This window comes from Carassius auratus, chromosome 19 (assembly GCF_003368295.1).
Source record: "Carassius auratus strain Wakin chromosome 19, ASM336829v1, whole genome shotgun sequence".
In the NCBI taxonomy this organism is placed as follows: domain Eukaryota; kingdom Metazoa; phylum Chordata; class Actinopteri; order Cypriniformes; family Cyprinidae; genus Carassius; species Carassius auratus.
Genome location: NC_039261.1, coordinates 17,908,477 through 17,928,888, shown reverse-complemented (window position 1 = coordinate 17,928,888; position 20,412 = coordinate 17,908,477). Strand labels below are relative to the sequence as shown.

General features: G+C 35.9%; 1 protein-coding gene across 1 annotated transcript; it reads left to right on the top strand.

The window, feature by feature from the left end:
- The first annotated feature begins 6,890 nt into the window (after nucleotides 1-6,890).
- On the top strand, nucleotides 6,891-16,310 carry LOC113119627 (transcription factor Sp4-like). Its single transcript, XM_026289227.1, has 7 exons — nucleotides 6,891-7,439; nucleotides 7,731-7,816; nucleotides 9,469-10,072; nucleotides 11,002-11,760; nucleotides 13,589-13,778; nucleotides 14,935-15,134; nucleotides 15,495-16,310. The coding sequence occupies exons 1-7, from the start codon at nucleotides 7,433-7,435 to the stop codon at nucleotides 15,743-15,745; spliced, it is 2,097 nt and encodes a 698-aa protein (XP_026145012.1). The 5' UTR covers nucleotides 6,891-7,432; the 3' UTR covers nucleotides 15,746-16,310.
- The last annotated feature ends 4,102 nt before the right edge of the window (nucleotides 16,311-20,412 follow it).

Genomic DNA, 20,412 nt, shown 5'->3' with positions numbered 1-20,412 from the left:
GTAGAATAATTTTACATATATTTGCAAAGTTTTCTGTAAAGTCAGTATAGCCCCTTTCACACTGCCATTCCGGCAAATACAGGGGTAAAGTGTTCCTGCAATTGTTCCCTGGTCGCTAGATTTGGCACTTTCACACTGCCAGTGATGACCCGGTATATGTGCGTGCTTTCACACACAACCCTTGAAGATCCCGTAACGACACGTGACATCAGCGCGTGACGTGTAATGTACGAGTCGAAAACGCTAGGCACGTTATACTTTAACTGAAGCAAGCAAACGATCTCTGCGTCAGCGCGGAAAGTGAGGAACTAACTGATCTCTGCTTCATTACAGTTTGCACATATGTTTTCGTCGCGAACGTTGATCTTCCTTCAAAACAGCCGGTAAAAGAGTCGCGCGATAACGCGCGTCATCACTTCGATACGGCATTAGATCTGGCTTTTGTTCACACAGCACTCGTCTCGGGTCGAACCTGGCATTGTTACTAGGTCCCTGACCCGGGTTCAATGCCAGAATCAATCCCATTGCTTTCACACAGAAGGCGACCCAGCAATGTTCCGCCAATATGCCAGGTAAGACGTGCAGTGTGAAAGGGGCTTATGTGGACTGATATGTGAAGTGTGTTCACTGATCACTGAGAGATCAATTAGGATTTTCATTTAGCAGATGATGAATTGGGTGAAAAACCACTCGGCATCCGACCAACATATCCCAGCAATAAAACCATGACATAAAACTATGAATATTCAGATGTACATTGCTGTTCAAAAGTTTGGGAGCGGTAAGATTTTTTTAATGTCTTTTAAAAAAGTTTCTTCTGCTCATCGAGGCTGCATTAATTTTATTAAAAATACAGAAATAAAAATGTAATTTTGTGAAATATTATTGCATTTTAAAATAAGAGTTTTCTATTTTAATATACTTTAAAATATAATTTATTCCTGTTAAACAAAGCTGTATTTTCTGCATCATTACTCCAGTCTACAGTCACATGATAATTAAAAAACATAACTTTATAGTGACACAAAAGTTTCTTCTGCTCATCAAGGCTGCATTTATTTGATCAAAAATACAAAACAAAAATGTAATTTTCTGAAATATTATTACAATTAAAAAAAAAGCATAACTTTATAGCGAAACCAACTCTATAGTGGTTTGCCCGAGCATTGCAATTATTTACAAGAATTCAATTTAATGTTTATTTCTTCCATGTTGAAGCATGGGCACTTGTGGTGTAAAGGGATTTTACATGTGTCAAAAATATAAGTTTCGGGGTCTTACTATTAAAAATAAATAAGCAAGTCCAGCTCAGTTGACAAGAAGTAAAATAATGCATTACTTCACATAACTACAGTTACTTTTAATGGCATAATGCAATATTGCAATGCATTACTTTTAAAGTATAACTTTACTCAACACTGTATTTAGAAAGCCTATAGCATGTGTTTCTTTTAGCAAGTTCAAATGTGATGGAGATGCTGTTCTCACAGTGTGCTAGTTGACTTCCACCTGCTCTCACTCAGGTCCTCCTGCTGAGGTCACAGAGCGTTGGGAGCAGTTCAGGTGCACTTCGTTCCCAGAGCAATTGACCAATCATGTCTTCACCTGGGGCTAAGAGGAGTCCCGGGGTTAAGGCGGTCTAATGGGTTGGGAAGGCTTTACAGACGTCTGTTGTGTGGTCTTTAAAACCTGTGCTGATGAGGTCCACGCTGTGTAATCTGTGTGCTCAGATCGGCCTGGCGGGAGAAATGGATGAAGATTGAGGAGCTCTTTTCCTCTCCAGACGACTGGGGTCTGATTCTGAACTCATGTCGCTGATCTGATTGAATCCGGCTGGTTTGGTGAAGTTTGCTTCTGTACGAGAAGACACACGCTGAAGTGGAAGATTTCGTGATATCTCTGAAAACAACATTCACACGTCTTCATTTGTATGAAAATAAGTTAGTCAAATTAATAGTTATAGCTCTGAAATCTGATTGGATTAGACACATTCAAAACACTGATAATAACACACATATATATATATATATATTCAGACAAAAGTTCAGGTTTGAACATTATTATTATAATATAAAATCATTTAATTTCAGTAAAAGTTGAACTTAAGCAGTTAAAAAATTAAACGGTTAAATATACAACAATAAAATTATAAAATTTCTGAACAGAAAGTTCAGATTTGAATGGAAAGTACAGATTAATAAATATATATATATATAAAAAATTATTTCATTTTAGTAGAAGTGAAATGTAAACAGTTTACATAAAATCTAATTTTTTTTAAACATATATAAAAATAAAATTGTTGTTGAAATTCGAGGCAGAAAGTGTGACAAAAATGATTCTGAAAACAAATAATTGTATCTGTCAAAAATGTCATACTTAAATATGAAATACATTATTAAATAAATAAAAAATATAAAAAATTACATTTTAATCAAAGCAAAATACTTTATAAAATATTTTTTAAAAAGTTATAAAGTTATAATAAAATTTCACAGCTGCCTAAGTGAGTCTGTGCAGCAAGTTTTCCACTGCGCTAAAAAGTGTTCAATGACAGGAAAAAAATAAACCTTAAAAAAAGACATCATCAGTATAGTGCACTAGAAACATAAAAACACCTGGCCCCAATTCACACCTCCAGACAGACAGCACTAAACTAAATCTACATTCGGCTGTTTTTACTCATTGAACAAGTAAACATTACTCAGCTCAAACAGAGACGAGACTGAAACACACACACACACACACTTCATGATATACACTGCTGATCCTAATAAGTCAGGATGCTGATTCCTGTGCTTCACGTCTTTTAACATCTGTATTCTCTCCATCTGTCTTTCAGTTCTTCATGTCAGATATGAGTTTCTGGAGCCCTGCGGGACATTACAGGCGTCTTACATCAACATCAACTGCTCTGCTGTGCTGAGAACAGGACAAAACCCTCCAGAAAACAAGAAAGACTCCTGCAGAATCCACTCATGGAGCTGTTGACGAGATCAGCTGCTCTCTCCAGCACATTAAGGGTTAAAGAGACGCTTGTTTGGCCCTTTAACACCTTCCTCAGCGAGTAGACGCTCACTTTAGGGACAAGAGCACAGTGTGCCGAAAATCTGATTCACTGGAGATACAGTAAATCTGTTTTAGCTTCAGCCACGGGACACCGAGACGCACACACACACACAGACAACACACACACAAACACACAATCTCACACACACACAAGCGTTTCTCAGAGAGAGCAATTAAATCAAATGGAGATCAAATCTTCCTTCTGGCTCCAGTTTAATCACACTTTGATGCATTATATATGTATATATTATATACATCTTATCAAAGATATCTTATCAAATTTCTTCAATATATATAAAATAAATCTGCGTTCTGAGATACACTTGAAAGTAGCTACGCATAATTCATAACCTATGAAATTCATAAACAAATAAACAATGTATAATATTATATGTAAATTAATATGCACATTATAGTTTATGATATTAAATCTAATATTACAACACAGTAAATATATATACAATTATATATACTGGAACTATGGAACAAATATGTGATAAATATATGATAATATTGTATTATATAATATTCAATAATATATATATATATATATACACACACACACACACATATTATAAATTCTAATTCTATAATTCTATATAATTATATAATTAATATGAACGTTTATAATATACAAATTATATCAGACTATTATAATGTCATTAAATGGTTTAGATATATGATAATATATCATATTAAATGTTAAATAATATAATATCAATTAAATGTATAATTTTAGAATATATGATATAGAATTATCTCACTCTAGATGTGTGTGTGTGTGTACTATCGAACATATGGAAACAGATTAATTGTATTTTTCACAATGCATCACATCTCACAAGTGTCATTTCTCACTTAGTTTCTTGAGTTGCACAGCTTCATTCTGATTGTCTGTGTGTAATTAAACCATTGTGTAATTGTTGCTGAACTGAGATAGCTGTGCATGCATCTGTGTGCTCACCTGCCTCAACCTTTCAGTCATGATTCATGAAAATATTTAACTCTTAAAGACCCTCCAGAACTCAAAGCTGCTTCCAAGAGTTTGCTGACCTTCACTGTTTACAGTTCATCTACTGCCCCCTGCTGGACTTTACTGGAGAGATGCAATTATATTAATTTCAGGCCGTATGTAAGAATTAAAATATAAGGTTATTATCATGATTACATTTAGATTTACATTACATGTACATTTCTGTACCTATATCATAATCTAACTTTAATGGGGATAGTTTTTATTTCACATTGAAGTCATATGCACACATAAAGTGCATTAGCTTCACTTGAGACTGACAAACAAGTGCTTCCTTTACAGATGCAAACAATTACAAAAATATACCCAATGCAAGTAATAGCAAATAGAGTATTAAACAAGTAAACAAACCAACAATGTATAGTAAGTAGTAACAGTATATTTTCATTCAATGCCATGTCAGCGTTTATTTTCATGGCAAAAAAATAAACAAAACAAGTATAACAAATACAATAAAAACCAGCAAACAAATAAACACAAGATGTTTCAAAGCCGTACTTACACCACTTAAATCATTGTCAAGGACACATCCAAGATAATTAACGGTAGTTAAACAATCCCTCACTTTAAAAGACATCTTAGAAACCTTATTCAAATTATGTTATTCGGGTTTACCTAAATGCAACATCAGTTTGTTTTCAGAAGGCCAGTTTCTTACCTCACAAAATATCCTTTCATAAATTCACTTATATCCTACCAAAATCCCTACCTGAAAGGAATAAAGCAGAATCATTAGCAAATAACACAAATTCACAAACTGCTTGCATGTCATTTATGTATAAAAGAAACAAAAGAGGGCCTAAAACACTTCCCTGAGGGACTCCACCTTTAACAAAGGTTTCCTCAGAAATCAGAGTTCAGATCATCTTTTCTAATATGTATGCCAGGCCAAATGAATTCAGATAAAACGGTAAGCAACAAGATGATGTCTTATAGCTGTTTTATCATAGTTAAAATGTGTTGTTATGCAAAGAGCAGAAATATGACAGAAGACACAGAGGTTCAATAAACATTAAAATATATTAACAGAATAAACAGAAGATATAATTTCTAAAACTGCATTATTGAGTTTGTTTAAAAGTGTGTTGTACAGTCAGCTGGTGTCAGTTAAATAACAACAACAATAAAAAAAATATTTGGAAAAATATTTTCCTTTTCGAAAATGTAATGTTTAAACAGCATAATATAAATAATAAAAATGTAATATAATGAACAGATTAAAAAGGTAATGCACATACATTACAGTATATTAAATATATAAATATAAATTCAGAAAGGTATAATCCAAAAAAAGTGTCAGGCAGGATCATTAACTTTTTTAGTTTTCATTAACTTTCATTTATTCTTAAAAAACTAATTCAGAATACAGTATTTATTAAAAAACTGAAATAAAGATCAATGTCTTAAATCAGCTGATTTTCAGTTAACGTTAGAAGTCAGTTTTCCACAAGTTCACCCTAATAAATTTATTTATTTATTTATTTAAGATACTTTTAGTTCACACTTAGTATCAGTTAACATTTACTGACATATCGCTTGACTCGCTGATATAAAAATTATAATTAAGCTTTATTTGGAGTATTACTTATGCACAATGCGCATTTCTTGATATTAAGCCTAAAATATGTTTTAATGCAACTATTGATGAGGACTGTATATGATCTTTGAATAAGACATTTAATAGGCTACTTTAATTGAACTGACCCTCAGATTTCAGATTTTCAAATAGTTGTATCTCGGCCAAATATTATCTTCTTACCAAACCATACATGAATGGAAAGCTGATTTATACAGCTTTCAGATGATGCATGAATCTCAATTTTTTTTTTTAAACTGACACTTAAGACTGGTTTTGTGGTCCACATATTTGGTCAAAGTCCCATGAAAGATGAAGTGCAATGCAAGCTATTTTAGACAATATTGTCTGACAGCAAAGCTGACCTTAAATGCAATATGTTAGCCCTCTCTCTCTCTCCACCGTTCCCACATCTCAGACCTCAAATACATACAAATATACCCTTCTAGAGTTTTTGAAGTAAAGAGTAGAGAAAATACTTTACAAAGCTTAGGCAACCCTTATAAGACCCCCATAGTCCTCATTAACACATGTTATCATTGACTCAAAGCAGATCTCATCATAAGGGACTGATTTTGATCCCAAAAGGCGAGTTGTCACTGAAACGTGAGGAGTTTGGATCTATTATATTTATGTTTCACTATAATCACATTGTTTAGAAAGGAAAAGTGTGTGTTATACGTCTGTAATGTATTTAAATAGCAAGGCAACTGTTTTTTCTTAAATATTTCCATTAAAAAGTATATATTAAAGTATTTATTCAAAATAAATGCCACATGGTTTGACATTGTTATGTAATGATTCAAATTTTTGTGTGTGACTGAAGTGTCCAAACACTCGCCATCGCGCAAGACGCGACGACTCAGCAGTCCTAGTACAGTTATTCTTCCGAAGCGTTAATTTGTTTCGATTAACAGTCGCGATAGTCTTCAGGGCGTGTGTTTGTGAGTGGGTTGAGCGTGTGTTTCGGAGAACTGGGCCGCTGGTGCGTGATTCTCCACCCGTTTCCATTCGCCCAACCCCCACAAACCACAAAAGCCCGCCCTTCTTCGGTCCGAGCAACCGAACGTGATAACACCCCTTACGCAACGTCACTCCCGCCGTCATGGGACTTGTAGTCCGCTGCGTTTAAAATCGAACGTGATCACCTCGCTTCGGAACTACAAGCCCCAAACGTCACCACGCCCACCATCCAATCTGAATATGTGGGAGGGGAGCATCCGCCCACAAAAGCCACAGCAATTTTAGAGTGCCTCAAATGCAATTGTGCATCAAAAAAGTGAACAATTGGAAAATCGGGAAATGTCGTGAGTGGATTCCGCACATAAAGACATCCGGGAGTGAGAAACACGGAGTGGCCCGCGAGTGACGGTTTGGCATTCAAAGATATTTAAATGAAAGTGGGTGGGCCTTCGCGCAGACGGAGCTCTCTGACAGACCTGCGCTTATATCCGCGGAGGAATATTATTTAATTCCGGATCTAACAGCGCAGATAGGCTCGCGTTGAGCGCGTGAGGGACCGCCGCCGTTCGAAGCGAGATTCTCAGACTCTTAGCATTTTGTGCTCCGTTATTGAAGGGTGTTTTTGCATTGGCACCGCCCTTCCTGACGGGGTGGGTCCGTGCGTCAGAGCTGCGCCACGGTCTGCGGCCGCTGGAGAAAATAGGCCGTCCTTCTTCTGGGCTGCTGCCTGCCTTCTGCCTGCCTGCCTTTTTTCTCTTAAACAACTCCTCTCCGGGTTTCATTAATGCGGAATGAGTGGTACGTACCCTCCCCTCCTTATGCGTCTCCACCCCTTCATTCTCCATGCGTGCATCTGTGCCATCTATCCATCTTTCATAAGGGATCTGCTGTTTATTTGTCCTCATTGATCAGTTTCGGGTCTTGTGCAATGCCTGTAAGGGACAGGAAGGCTTGTTTAGGGGGATATTGATGTGTATAGAGGTCTGGGAGATTTTTGCATGAGGAATCCTGAGCTTTTTGTCTTGCTTTACAAGTGCATTGCATTGCACTTCTTTCATTTTCAATTCCAAATTGTATTTATTTTTTCAGATCAAAAGAAAGAAGCCATGGCCACAGATGGTGGGAAAGCCAGCGGAGGTGAAGTTGGGACGAAAGGGAAAAGTTCTGGATCGCAGGTATCCCAGATGTCAAGTTTGACTCGAATGGTGTCTCTTAAGTGCCCACTTGTTTGTGCACCAGAAGCACTTCCTGATTATTGCAGGGCGCTTCGGTGAACAGTTACACACACTCACACTGTTCCTGTCTTAACCTGTCACGCTGTGATAAAACATTTGTGAACTGTGTTAGGTAATGCTTTTAATCTGAAGCATTTCAGAACCTGAACAAGCGTTTCATTATAATTATTTTGCACAAACATGCAATGGTGTCCAAAAGTATAAAATGGCATTTTTGTGATTTTGAAATCTAGTTTTAAGCTGGAAATAAACTGAAAATGTAAGCTAAAGAAACATAACGGCATCAAATATAAGACCAACACTGAAGAATCTGATCTATTTATTGGTCACCAAATAAATGTAACTAAACTTGTGACAGTTATTCATGAAAATCATGTTTTCTTCATGGATGCTCCATTAAACTAAAAATAGATAAATAGTAATAAAAGAATAAATAAATAAAAAAGACATTCTCAAATTCTTTTGTACACATTTGACTAAAATGTGTTTATTTGTAAATGTTCATATATACATATAAATTATTTAAAAAAAACAATTGTGACAACAAAAATAACCTAATATTGTTCAGATGTGCTGCAGTCAATAAAGCAAAAAATAGTAACAATTAAATAATTAAAACAAACTGAATAATACAAATATGAATAACATTTTCAGATAGTTTACTTAAATATTTTAAGTAGTAAATATATATATATATATATATTGCTTTAATAACAGCAGCTCTGGAGCTGACATAAACAAAACAATTAATTAAATTAACAATTAATTATAAATTAAAACTCCAGTGCTGCTGTCATTAAAGCAATAAATCAATTAATATTTTATTTATATAATATATTACAATTCTAGTACATTTTCACTGAAATATGTTTAAAATTTAAATAAAATATAATGCACAAATCATTTTTGTTACAACAAAGAGAACAATAATCATGTTTTGGTCAGCAACACTACTACTATACTGTCATATAAAAACATTTCATATAAAGTAATAATAATATGAACAAAATATAATATCTTAAATTCATGTAAACATTAACTTAAATATATTTAATTTGTAAATGTAAATGTAAATATATATATATATATATATATATATATATATATACAAATTTTGTGGCAACAAAGATTGTTAGCTTCAGTGTTGCTGTCATTAAAGCTAAATACATAAATAAATAATTTTAATAATATTTTTCTGTTTTAGTAAAAAAAAAATTACACAAATACATGTTATTTTGCAATATGAACATTAATATAAAAAATAATTCAATATAAATAATGTAGATTATGTAATATAAATTAATTATATAAATATTTTTTGAAATATTATTTGCAATAGAAAACATTTCAGAAGCCTTATCACTAGTGAGTTCAGACTTCTGCAACCCACTGTACTTTAAATGTTTGTGTGTGTGTAATATTTAAGAATTAGTTTAACAGAATGAGTTATTTTTTCTTGAAGAGTTTGTCTCTGGAGGCCTTGATCGTGAAATGGAGAGACTGTGGTTCACACGCCCACTTGCTCTTCCTGTGAGCCCGCCCACATCTGCTGACACTGACATATCTCTCCGTGTGTGTGTGTGTGTGTGTAGGATGCACAGCCGTCTCCTCTCGCATTGCTGGCGGCGACGTGCAGTAAAATAGGCGGTGTTGGGGGCGAGGGTCAGACGGCCACCCAGCAGCAGATAATAATCGACCCCAACCAAGGTCTGCTTCAGCTCCAGAACCCCACGCAGCAGCTGGAGCTGGTTCCTGCACAGCTAACAGGAAACGGCTGGCAGATCATCGCCACTTCCCCTGCCACTGCAACCAAAGACAGCGTTCAGCAGCAGGCGGCCAACGAGAGCGCCGCGGGGCGAAAGGTCAAAGCGGCGGGTTCGAGTAACGCACCTGGCTCACAGCAGCAGCAGTTTCAGATCATCCAGGTGCAGAATCTGCCGAACTCGTCCGGTGGGATTCAGTATCAAGTCATCCCGCACCTTCAGACGGCCGACGGACAGCAGATCCAAATAAGCCCTAGTAACCCCACGGCTTTAAGCGTCCAGCCCGAACAGATCCAGCTCATTCCCGCCGGGAACAACCAAGCCATTCTGGCCACGCCCCAAAGGGCGGGATCAACCGGCATCGTCGCGCAAAACCAGACGATCCCGCTTCAAATCAGACCGTCGTTTCCTTTGCAGCTGCAAACTATTCAAGGTATGCAATTTTGCTATTTTTATTACGTGTCCCTGGAGAACAAAAGCAGTCTTAAGTCTCTGGGGAATATTTGTAGCAATAGACAAAAATACACTGTATGGGTCAAAATTATAGATTTTTCTTTTATGCCAAAAATCATTAGGACATTACGTAAAGATCATGTTCCATGAAGATATTTTGTCAATTTCCTACTGTAAATATATAAAAACTTCATTTTTTATTAGTAACATGCATTGCTACCAACTTCATTTGGACAACTTTAAAAATGATTTTCTCAATATTTTTTGCACAGATTTTTTTTAAATAGTTATATATCAGCTAAATATTGTCTGAATAACCACACATCAACGGAAAGCTTGTTTATTCAGCTTTTAGATCTAAAATTTCGAGTAATTGACCCTTATCACTGGTTTTATGCGCCAGGGTCACATATATCAATGTTAAAAATCTTGTGTAATATAACTTGTGTTTTGTTTGTATGCTGGTTTTTATTGTATTTGTAAAGGCCCATTCACACCGAGGTTAATAATTATAAAAATAACGATAACGGTATAGCACAAAAAATCGTTTTCGATATTAAAGGCTTGGTTCACCCAAAAAGTCATTGATTTCTCACCCTCATGTTGTTCCAGACCTGTAAGATCTTCGTTCATCTTCTGAACACGGATTAAGATTTTTTATGAAATCCACGATTCAGTCGATTCCAGATTTTAGTCATAAAACCCGTACCATGTACCATCGGTACTCATGCTACAGAAAAAAAAACAGGATTTTAAGATGTTTATACCGACTTGGTACCATAGTATCGACATCTCTATTATAGTTCTCTTTATAGTCGTCATTTTTGGTGTGAACGGGGCTTTATACTTGTTAAATTTTTATTGTTTTTGCCATGAAAATAGTTTAAGATGCTGACATTACTATTCAAGGTACGCAAGCTCCAATGGTGACGACGTTACCTATTAACCTCGGCGGCATGACTCTGGCGTTGCCGGTTATCAACAATGTTGCAGCAGCAACAGGGGGCGGAGCTTCAGTTCAGCTCATCCAATCAGGCGACGGAAGCATTTCAAATGGAAACCAAGCGAGCACAGCGGAGTCCGCGTGCGGGACGGCCAGCGACGCAACAGCAGATGCTACGACATTATCTACCGGAGCCGAAAGCCAGAAAGACAGTCAAGCGGGTGAGTCGGATGCCCAGAATCTCACCCAATCCAACGGCCTCCAATCTGCATCCGAGCAGCCCGGACAAATCCAGCAGTTCCAAATCGTAGGGCACCCGGTCCTCCAGCAGATCCAGATCCAGTCGCCCCAACAGCAGGTGGTCCAGGGCTCCATACAGACTTTGCAACCGATGCAGCAGAACCTCCAGCTGCAGGCCTTCCAGAACCCCACGCAGGTTCTGATCCGGACGCCCACGCTCACCCCGTCGGGTCAGATCAGCTGGCAGACGGTGCAGGTGCAGAATGCGGGCGTGCCCCAGCAGCTGACGCTCGCGCCTGTGGCTTCCAGCTCGAGTGGGGCGACGTTCACACAGATCGCCCCGCTGACGCTCGGCGGGTCGCCCATCACGCTCAGTGCCGCCCAGCTGTCCTCTGGGACCGGGGTGCAGACGGTGAACATCGCAGGTTTGGGGGCGGCTGGAGTCCAGGTGCAAGGCGTCCCGCTCACCATCACCGGCGTGCAAGGTAAGCCCCTCCCACCTGTCATGTGACACCTGTTGAACTCCGTATAGAGACACATGATCAGTGTTAAAGGGGCGTGAAACACCACACTACTTTTTCAGAGATTTCACCAGAGGTGTTTGTGTTGCACATCATACTTCAATTTGAAATGTTGGAGAAAACTGATTAATTTTAAAGCTGCGATACAAAACTTTTTTTTTTTTTTTCAAAATGTAGAAAATGTATGTAATGAGCGAGTACACAGTATAGTGTTTCCTTTACATTGATTCAGAAAATTTTGGATGTCATTTTCATTTAATTTTGCATTTAATGCCTGATAAAGCATCGTTAATCATTACCATTACAGTAATGAATATGAGGCAGGTTTATTTAAAGTTAAAACTTAAACCATAAAAAAAACTTTTTTACTTAAAAAATTGTGTTTTAACTGAAATAAAATAAAATATTTTAAAAATGTTTTTCATTTAGTTGCCAATGCAACATTTCTCAGTTTATATTAGTATAATTTAATGTACAAAAATAACTAAAACCAAAACTTAAATAAAATGAGTAAATCTTATTCAGGCACATGTAAAATAAAAAAATAATACAAATAATAAAAACACAAACAAAATTACAAAAACTAGCTAAAATTCAAATGAAAACAGCAAGTATGAAAGTATAAAAATAAAAACTAATTAAAAATATTAATAAAAGCTAGTATCTCAACAATGATTAAATAAGACTGGTATGCAATGTATTTTATTTATTTATTTAGAAATATCAAGTTATTGAATTAAACTTTAACTGAAATAAAATAAAATCTATAAAAAACATTCAACTTTATTTGAGCAACATTTCTTATTTCATTTAGTTTCTTAGCTAAAATAACTAAAACAGAAATAAAACTTATTTAAAAATTATATAGACATAAAAAAGTGAAGACAAAAAAAATAAATTACTCGAACTAGCTAAAATAAAAATGAAAAGATAAAATCTTACTTTTAGTTTAATTTAACTTAAAGTAACTAAAGCAGTTTTAATTATCTAGACATATTATAAAAATAAAAAAAAACGAATAAAAAGGACAAAAATTCTACTAAACTACTAAAAGTATCAAAAATAAAAATGAAACCGAAATGAAAATTTATGCTGAATAATAAAAACTCTAATAGTATCTCAGTGATATTAAAATAACACCTTCTTTATTACAATAATCAAAATGTGGGTGTTGGAAATGTGCTTAATTGTCAGGAAAATAATATTATAAATCATAACATTTTAACGGTTCTAAATTTAGGCACCATTTAATCTGGAAAATTATAGTATAATTTTTTTCCCTTTGTCTTTGAGAAGAAGTTTGATCTGGCAGAAGTTATTCATCATTTTTGCAATAATTATCAAAGTGTTTGCAATCACATATATCTAAAATGTAAAACTCTTTGATGTTTAATTTGAAAATGACAGTTTTCTCTGACACTAGTGATGGAACAGTAGCATGAAATGTAACTGTGTGTTTTTCCATACTCTCTTTATTACTCATGAAGTGAAACGGCAAATTAAGGCATTTATATTTTATGAGTCAGAGTCTGAATGCTGTTTCCAAATGCTTGGTAAGGTGTCAGATTTCACTCACTGTTATTGGACTTTGCGTGTCTGGATCCACAGTTGCTTTCTGATGGAAAATAAGGGCTGTTTTAACAGATTTCAGCTGGAAGCTCAGGGACTCGCTAACATTTGTTTGGTTCAGAGCATTAATGACACTTGCCTTTCTGAAAACGTTTGAGCAGTTCTCTCAATCAGCCGTTCACCGAGTGATTTAATCAGCTGTGCTGTTTGTGAAATCCCACAGGTCAGCAGCAGGGTCAAGAGGGGGTCAAAGTTCAGTCTGCCCCGGTGACGGTGACCGTGGGGAACATCAGCAGCACGAGTCCAGAGCAGATGGGGCAGGTCCAGAGCCCATCAGAGACGGAGGGTCAGCCCGGAAAGAGGCTGCGCAGGGTGGCCTGCTCCTGCCCCAACTGCAGGGATGGAGAGGGGAGGTACGTCACACAGCACTAAACCAGCCCAAACAGATTCAACCAGGGGACTCTCAGGCTTTTTACTGTTTTTTTTTTTTTTTGCAGTATGGAAGCTTGTTTACCCAATGGGGAAAAGGCATTTTATCTCACAATTGTTGGTTTATGTCTCACCATTTGGACTTTTCTTCTTAAAGTTTGTGCCGTGCAAAAAAGAATTTAGGTTTTGCAAGATAAAAAGCCATAATTACTTTTTCTATTCCGTAATAGAAAAAAATAAAACTGAATTGCGATGTTTATCCTCGAAATTCTAAGAAAAAGTTGTAATAAATAAACTTAGAATTCAAAGAAAAATATTGACAATTTATAAACTTGTAAGTAAAAATTATGAGTCAATTTTAACTTTTTTTCTTAGAATTCGAAGTTTCTCAGATGTTTTCAGAATTTTGAGAAAAATAAAATCTAAATAAAATAGAAATAAACTCAGAATTCTGAGGAAAAAGTCAAATCACAAGTCAAAACACGCAGCTTCTCCATCCTCAATACCACGACTTAGGTGCCCTTGAGCAAGGCATCGAACCCCCAACTGCTCCCCGGGCGCCGCAGCATAAATGGCTGCCCACTGCTCCGGGTGTGTGCTCACAGTGTGTGTGTGTTCACTGCGTGTGGGTTAAATGCAGAGCACAAATTCTGAGTATGGGTCACCATACTTGGCTGAATGTCACTTTCACTTTTTTCACTAAAAAAAAAAACATTTATAAGTAAAAATTATTTTGACTGTAAGTCAAATTTGTTTATCTTTTTCTTAGAATTCTGAGTTTCTGACGATTTTGACTTTTTTTTTTCAGAATTATGAGAAAAAAAATAGTTTTGAGAATATAAACTCAATACAATATAAATACATCTCTGAGGAAACACTTCCATAGTAAAGAACCACTCACAGAAAATTGTACATGTTTCGTGGTAAATCAAACTGTACAAAAAAAAATATATATATATATATATATTTATATAAAGAGAGAGAGAGTTAGATAAAGATAAAGAGTATATATATATATATATATATATATATATATATATATATATATATTAATTACACAGGTTGGAAGTCTCTTTATGGAGTTAGAGTTTCGACCAGCTAAAGCAACATTTTAAGCATCATTTCTCTGTATTCTGACAGAAATAACAGCGACCCGTCAAAGAAGAAGCAGCACGTGTGTCACATGGAGGGCTGTGGGAAGGTTTACGGTAAAACGTCTCACCTGAGAGCTCACCTGCGCTGGCACACGGGAGAGAGACCGTTCGTCTGCAACTGGATCTTCTGCGGGAAACGCTTCACCAGGAGCGACGAGCTTCAGCGGCATCGCAGGACGCATACAGGTGCGCACAACGGGACGAAAACATGCACGGCAGGAGTAAAACCAACATCCTCACAGCTCCAGAAATACAGCACAGACAAATAGTAGTTAATAAAAGATCGATATTTGGTGTCGTGTATCGATACAGTATTGCCGCAGAAAATATCGCGATACTACGTTATAACGATTTTTTTTTATCTCCACCTCTACTGTTATATCAGCATTAATTACGTTTACATGCAGTCATTTAGCAGACGCTTTCATCCAATTGAGGACAACAGAAGCAATCAAAATCAACAAAAGAGCAATGATACACAAGTGCTATAACAAGTCTCAGTCCTTAATATCTGAATAAGTGATTGATTTCGTCTGTCGTGTGCAGGTGAGAAGAGGTTCGAGTGTCCAGAGTGCTCCAAGAGGTTCATGCGGAGCGACCACTTGTCAAAGCACATCAAGACTCACCAGAACAAGAAAGGTGGTGCGGCACTTACCATCATCACCACAGATGAGATGGAGGAGGAGGTGGACGAGGCGCTGAGCTCGCCGAGGATCGTCACTGTGGCCACGCTCTCGCAGGATTCAAACCCGGCCACGCCCACCACTTCAAACAATTTAGAGGAGGAGTTTGAGTAGTTTTCCCGCCAAAAACGATCGGCTGAAAGCACCACGATATTGTTTGTCGGTTTGTTTCTAGGTTGATTTGTTTATGTTCTTCATTCTTTTTTCTATCGACGATGGACAGCTGTTTGAGCGCACTCGATTTTTCATATGGAGATTTAATACTATCAAATATTATGGCAAAGAATATAATCTAATGGAAATATGGAATCGTATGAGTTGTTAAGGGACCGGTTGAACGATCGCGTTCGGTTTGTTACGAGTAGCACAAGAAGTACCGAAGTTCCCAGATGCTCCTAAAGATGATGCTATGCACAAAAATAATATATATATGTGTTTTCAAAGTCGTTTCCGCCACAAGATACAAAAAAAGAAAAAAGGTAATTATGATTTTCTAATCTCATGATTCTGACTTTTGTTTCCTCATAATTCTGTTTTTGTTTTTGAATTCGGACTTTTCCTTGGAATTCTAAATTTATATACAATTCTTACTTTTCTTATAGTTCAGAGTTTATATTTCGCAGTTTTTACTTTTTCCTCACAATTCTGTTTATCTCACAATTTTCTTTTTTATCACAATTCTGACTTTTTTTCTTTTAATCTTTTTTTTATTCTGAGTTTATATTTCGCAATTCTGAGTTTTTGCTTTGAATTCCAAGTTTACTTTTCGCAATTTTTTTTTTTCTGTCATTAAATAAAAATATAATTTTTGCAGGATTGAGACTTTTTTCTCACAATTTGTGACTTTCATTCTTTGAATTCTGATTTATATATATATATACCGCAATTCTCACTTTTTTTACTTTAAATTCTGAGTTTGTATTGTTGTATTCTCAATTTTTTTCCCACCATGGAATTAAAAATAAAAAAAGTAATTTGCGACTTTTTATCTCGCAGTTCAGATTTTGAGAATCTATATCAAGAGTTTATATCTCACAATTCTGAGATTTTCCGCAATAATATTTTAGTTCTTTTTTTTTACAAGTGCAAGAACAAATATCTGAAATGTGAGATGAAATCTCAGAATTGCGAGAAAAATAGTTTAAATTGTGATATAAGCTTGCGAGAAAAATCGTGAGATAAAATGTACAATTGCGAAAAAGATCTGCATTGTGTTGTAAACTTTAAATTGCGAGGAAAGGCAGTGTGAAAAAATTCGCAATTCATTAAAAAAAATTATTCTGTGGCGGATACAGGTTCATAGTTTTCGGATAGAACATGCAGTCGGGGATAAGACTCTCGGAGCTTCACGCGATGGTCTGTGGTTTTACGTACGATCAGGCTAGAAAGATGAAAACGTAACAGATCTTTAATAAACGATTAGAGTCGCAGCACAAGCTAGAAAGCGACGTCGTCTGTGATTGGAGCATGTCACGAAGCGTCAGCCAATCACAGCCAGGCATATATAATAATATAATCGACGATACAACAGTCAAACTTTTATGTAGGAGAAACGAGATTATAGAGACGGGCTATTTAACGAAAAGCACATTAGATTTACAAATAATGCATTCCAGTTACGATTACTTTAGAGAAAAAATAAAATAAACGAGAAAGAAAACAATCTAGCTTTCCGAGACATGCTACAGTATGTTGAACGAAAGCAATACTATAAAGACAATCTTTAACCATGTTTACATTACCGAGGGGTAAAATAGGTTTAAGAAAAACACCTATAGAAGTTCTCTCTGATCTCAAGTCATATAAACTGTACTTTGATGCCTTAACAAACACTGCAGTACAACTACGTTACGGCTGGGCAGGGGGACGTGGGGCTTCGACTGTGTTTTCAGAAATATTCGTGTGCAGGCGACTGCATTTAGCTTTTTATATATGATGGTGAACACTGTGGGAGCGCGTGAAGATCCGCTCCAGCCCTCTTGAAGATCCCCGACCCGCGTCGATGTGTCGCCCGTTGACTTTCTTGCGCTCTCCAAAGAAATTCGACCCAACGACTCCCTCCAAACGCTCCCCCCGGGTCACGGTGGGGCGAGAAACACACCCTGAAGCCACTTCGATGAGTTTGATGTTGAGAAATCTGTGGCGTGGCGTTCTTATTCGTGACTTTCATTTGGTTTGGTTTCATTTGGAGCCTGTGTGCGCGTGTCTAATTTATTATTTATCCTTCTATTATTACTAGTATTTGCTAATGTGTATTGTGCGCTGTTAATGCAGAGATGACGTGCTGCATGGTTCATTTCCGCTCTATTTAGTAACGATCTGTTATTTCTAAACGTGGTCCCTTTAGAAGTAAAACCATGGCTTTTAATTTATCTGACCATGACGTGTTTAAAAAAAAAAAGTTTAAGAAGAAATGGTTGATACCAAACAATTATAAATAGCCTAGATGTTTCTTTGGTAATATTTTCTGTGGCGAGCGATTTTCTTTAAGATTTTCTAGTGGCACCTCATTTGTAAATCATTTTTCTAAGATGTTCCTTTGTCCTCATGGCATTTGATAATGGGTTTTTTGCCATGTTAGCCTGAAAGGCTGCAGTTTATTGATATTTTTAAAATAACTTTGTACAAACGTGTTATGTTAATGGGTTAAAAAAAGGGGGGAGGGGCTTTGCCTGCATAACACTTAAAAATTAAAGTGAGTAATTCTGTCTCAAAGATTTCATGTCTCTGTCTTATTCTTTATTCCAGTGTGTGCTGCCTTTTATTTACACTGTGAGCTTTAGTATAAAACGACACTTTACTCTAACGTTCCATTTGTCATTACTTAGTTAACAATTTAAAATACTACTTAAAGGGGTTGTTGACTCAAATATGAAAATTTGCTAATAATTCACTAATCCAAGATGTTAGATGAGTTTGTTTCATCATCAGATTTGGAGAAATGTAGCATTGCATCAGTGTCTCATCAATGGATGCTCTGCAGCGAATGGGTGCCGTCAGAATGAGTGTCCAAACAGCTGATAAAAACACCTTAAGTAATCTAGACCACTCCAGTCCATCTGTTAACATCTGGAGAAGACAAAACTGAAACAAATCCATCATTTTTAAATTTAAATATATATATATATATATATATATATATATATATATATATATATATATATATATTCTAAGAATAGATTAGCAATATATTCTTAGAATATATATTTATTTATATATATATATATATATATATATATATATATATATATATATATATATATATACATATATATACATACATATATATATATATATATATATATATATATTCTAAGAATATATTGCTAATGTTTACATTCAGTTATAAAAACCTTTTAAATGTTTTTAATGGTAATTTGAATGGCATAGGAAAATTCTATTTTAGAATTTTGCAGAAAACATATTTTTCATGTTACATTCTGAACATTCTGAAACAAATAGTAAAAAATTTTAAATGTTGAGAGTATCCAACTAAAAGATTTCTGTAAAGAACATTCTTTGAATGATATAGAAGTCGTGGTTTTCTGCTAATGTTTTAAAAACATTATTAAACACCAGTTAAGTTTTCCAAATATTCTAAATAACAAACTAGTTAACATTCTATTAATGTTTCTATTAATGTTCATAACTTTGAGAGAAAGTTCCCTGTTACATGAGACACAGTATTACTGATAGATTAAGTGTACGTATAGATTATTTGGTTTAGAATGTGGCTCAGCCAATCATAATCAAGGACTGGAATTGGCTGTTATATAATTTTTCATTGGAGGAAGCGTTATTTGGGATTATGGTCTCGTATTTAGCTGGAAGCAAAGTTAAAAGTGTCTTGATGGATTTGGTTCAGCGTTTCACTTCTCAAATCATTAAGTGATGGACTAGAGTGGTGTGGATTATTGTGATGTTTCTCTCATTCTGATGGCACCCATTCACTGCAGAGCATCCATTGCTGAGCAAGTAATGCAATGCTACGTTTCTCCAAATCTGATGAAGACACAAACTCCTCTACATCTGAGATGGCCTGAGTGTGATACTAGTGATCATACTTTGGATTGTAAATCCGTGCAAACCCCTAATACAAAGTAGTATATTCAAAAATGCTTTACAGGTCATGTGACGAAGCACTGCTGTCATCCAGGAACAAACTGCAGAAGTTGTTCATCTCTTGAGTGTGTGATGGAGGACAGGAGCGAGGGATGACGGTGTGTGGAGGTGGAGGTGGTTCAGCTTTTGTTCTTTTCTCTGTTTGATTGACAGCTCTGTACCTGCAGTGCACACCCAAAGGGATGCTTTATGCACTTTAACAGCTGCTGTGTGTGTGTCTCACGCTTGCTCGATCTGCATGCAGACAGTAACACAGCACCGGTCTCTTCACAGAAAGTATGTTCATTTGACACGTCTCACCTGTTTGATGTTCATATTTCATTTTGTAGAATAAACAGATAACGAGATTCATAGATTCTGGGAAATAGGTCGTACCAACCTGAGATGTTCACACAGAACCTTCACATTGACTATCACTCTATATAGACTTAATACAATCACAAAAATGTCCTAAATATGTATTACAATGTATACACATTGACTTATGGTATAAGATGACTGAATGCCTTTAACTGTTTTCCTGTTAAACAATCACCAACTCAAACTATTTCAAATATAGAGAATTAAGCTACAAACTTTATCATAATGCAGAATTTTTCCATCTAACATGTAATTTTAAGCTGCATCTCGTTATATTAAAGGAGTGATTCACTAGTTAG

Coding starts and splice junctions, on each gene's coding strand:
- LOC113119627 (XM_026289227.1), top strand. Junction 10,073..11,001: donor GCAGCTGCAAACTATTCAAG/GTATGCAATTTT, acceptor TTACTATTCAAG/GTACGCAAGCTCCAATGGTG. Junction 11,761..13,588: donor CACCATCACCGGCGTGCAAG/GTAAGCCCCTCC, acceptor GAAATCCCACAG/GTCAGCAGCAGGGTCAAGAG.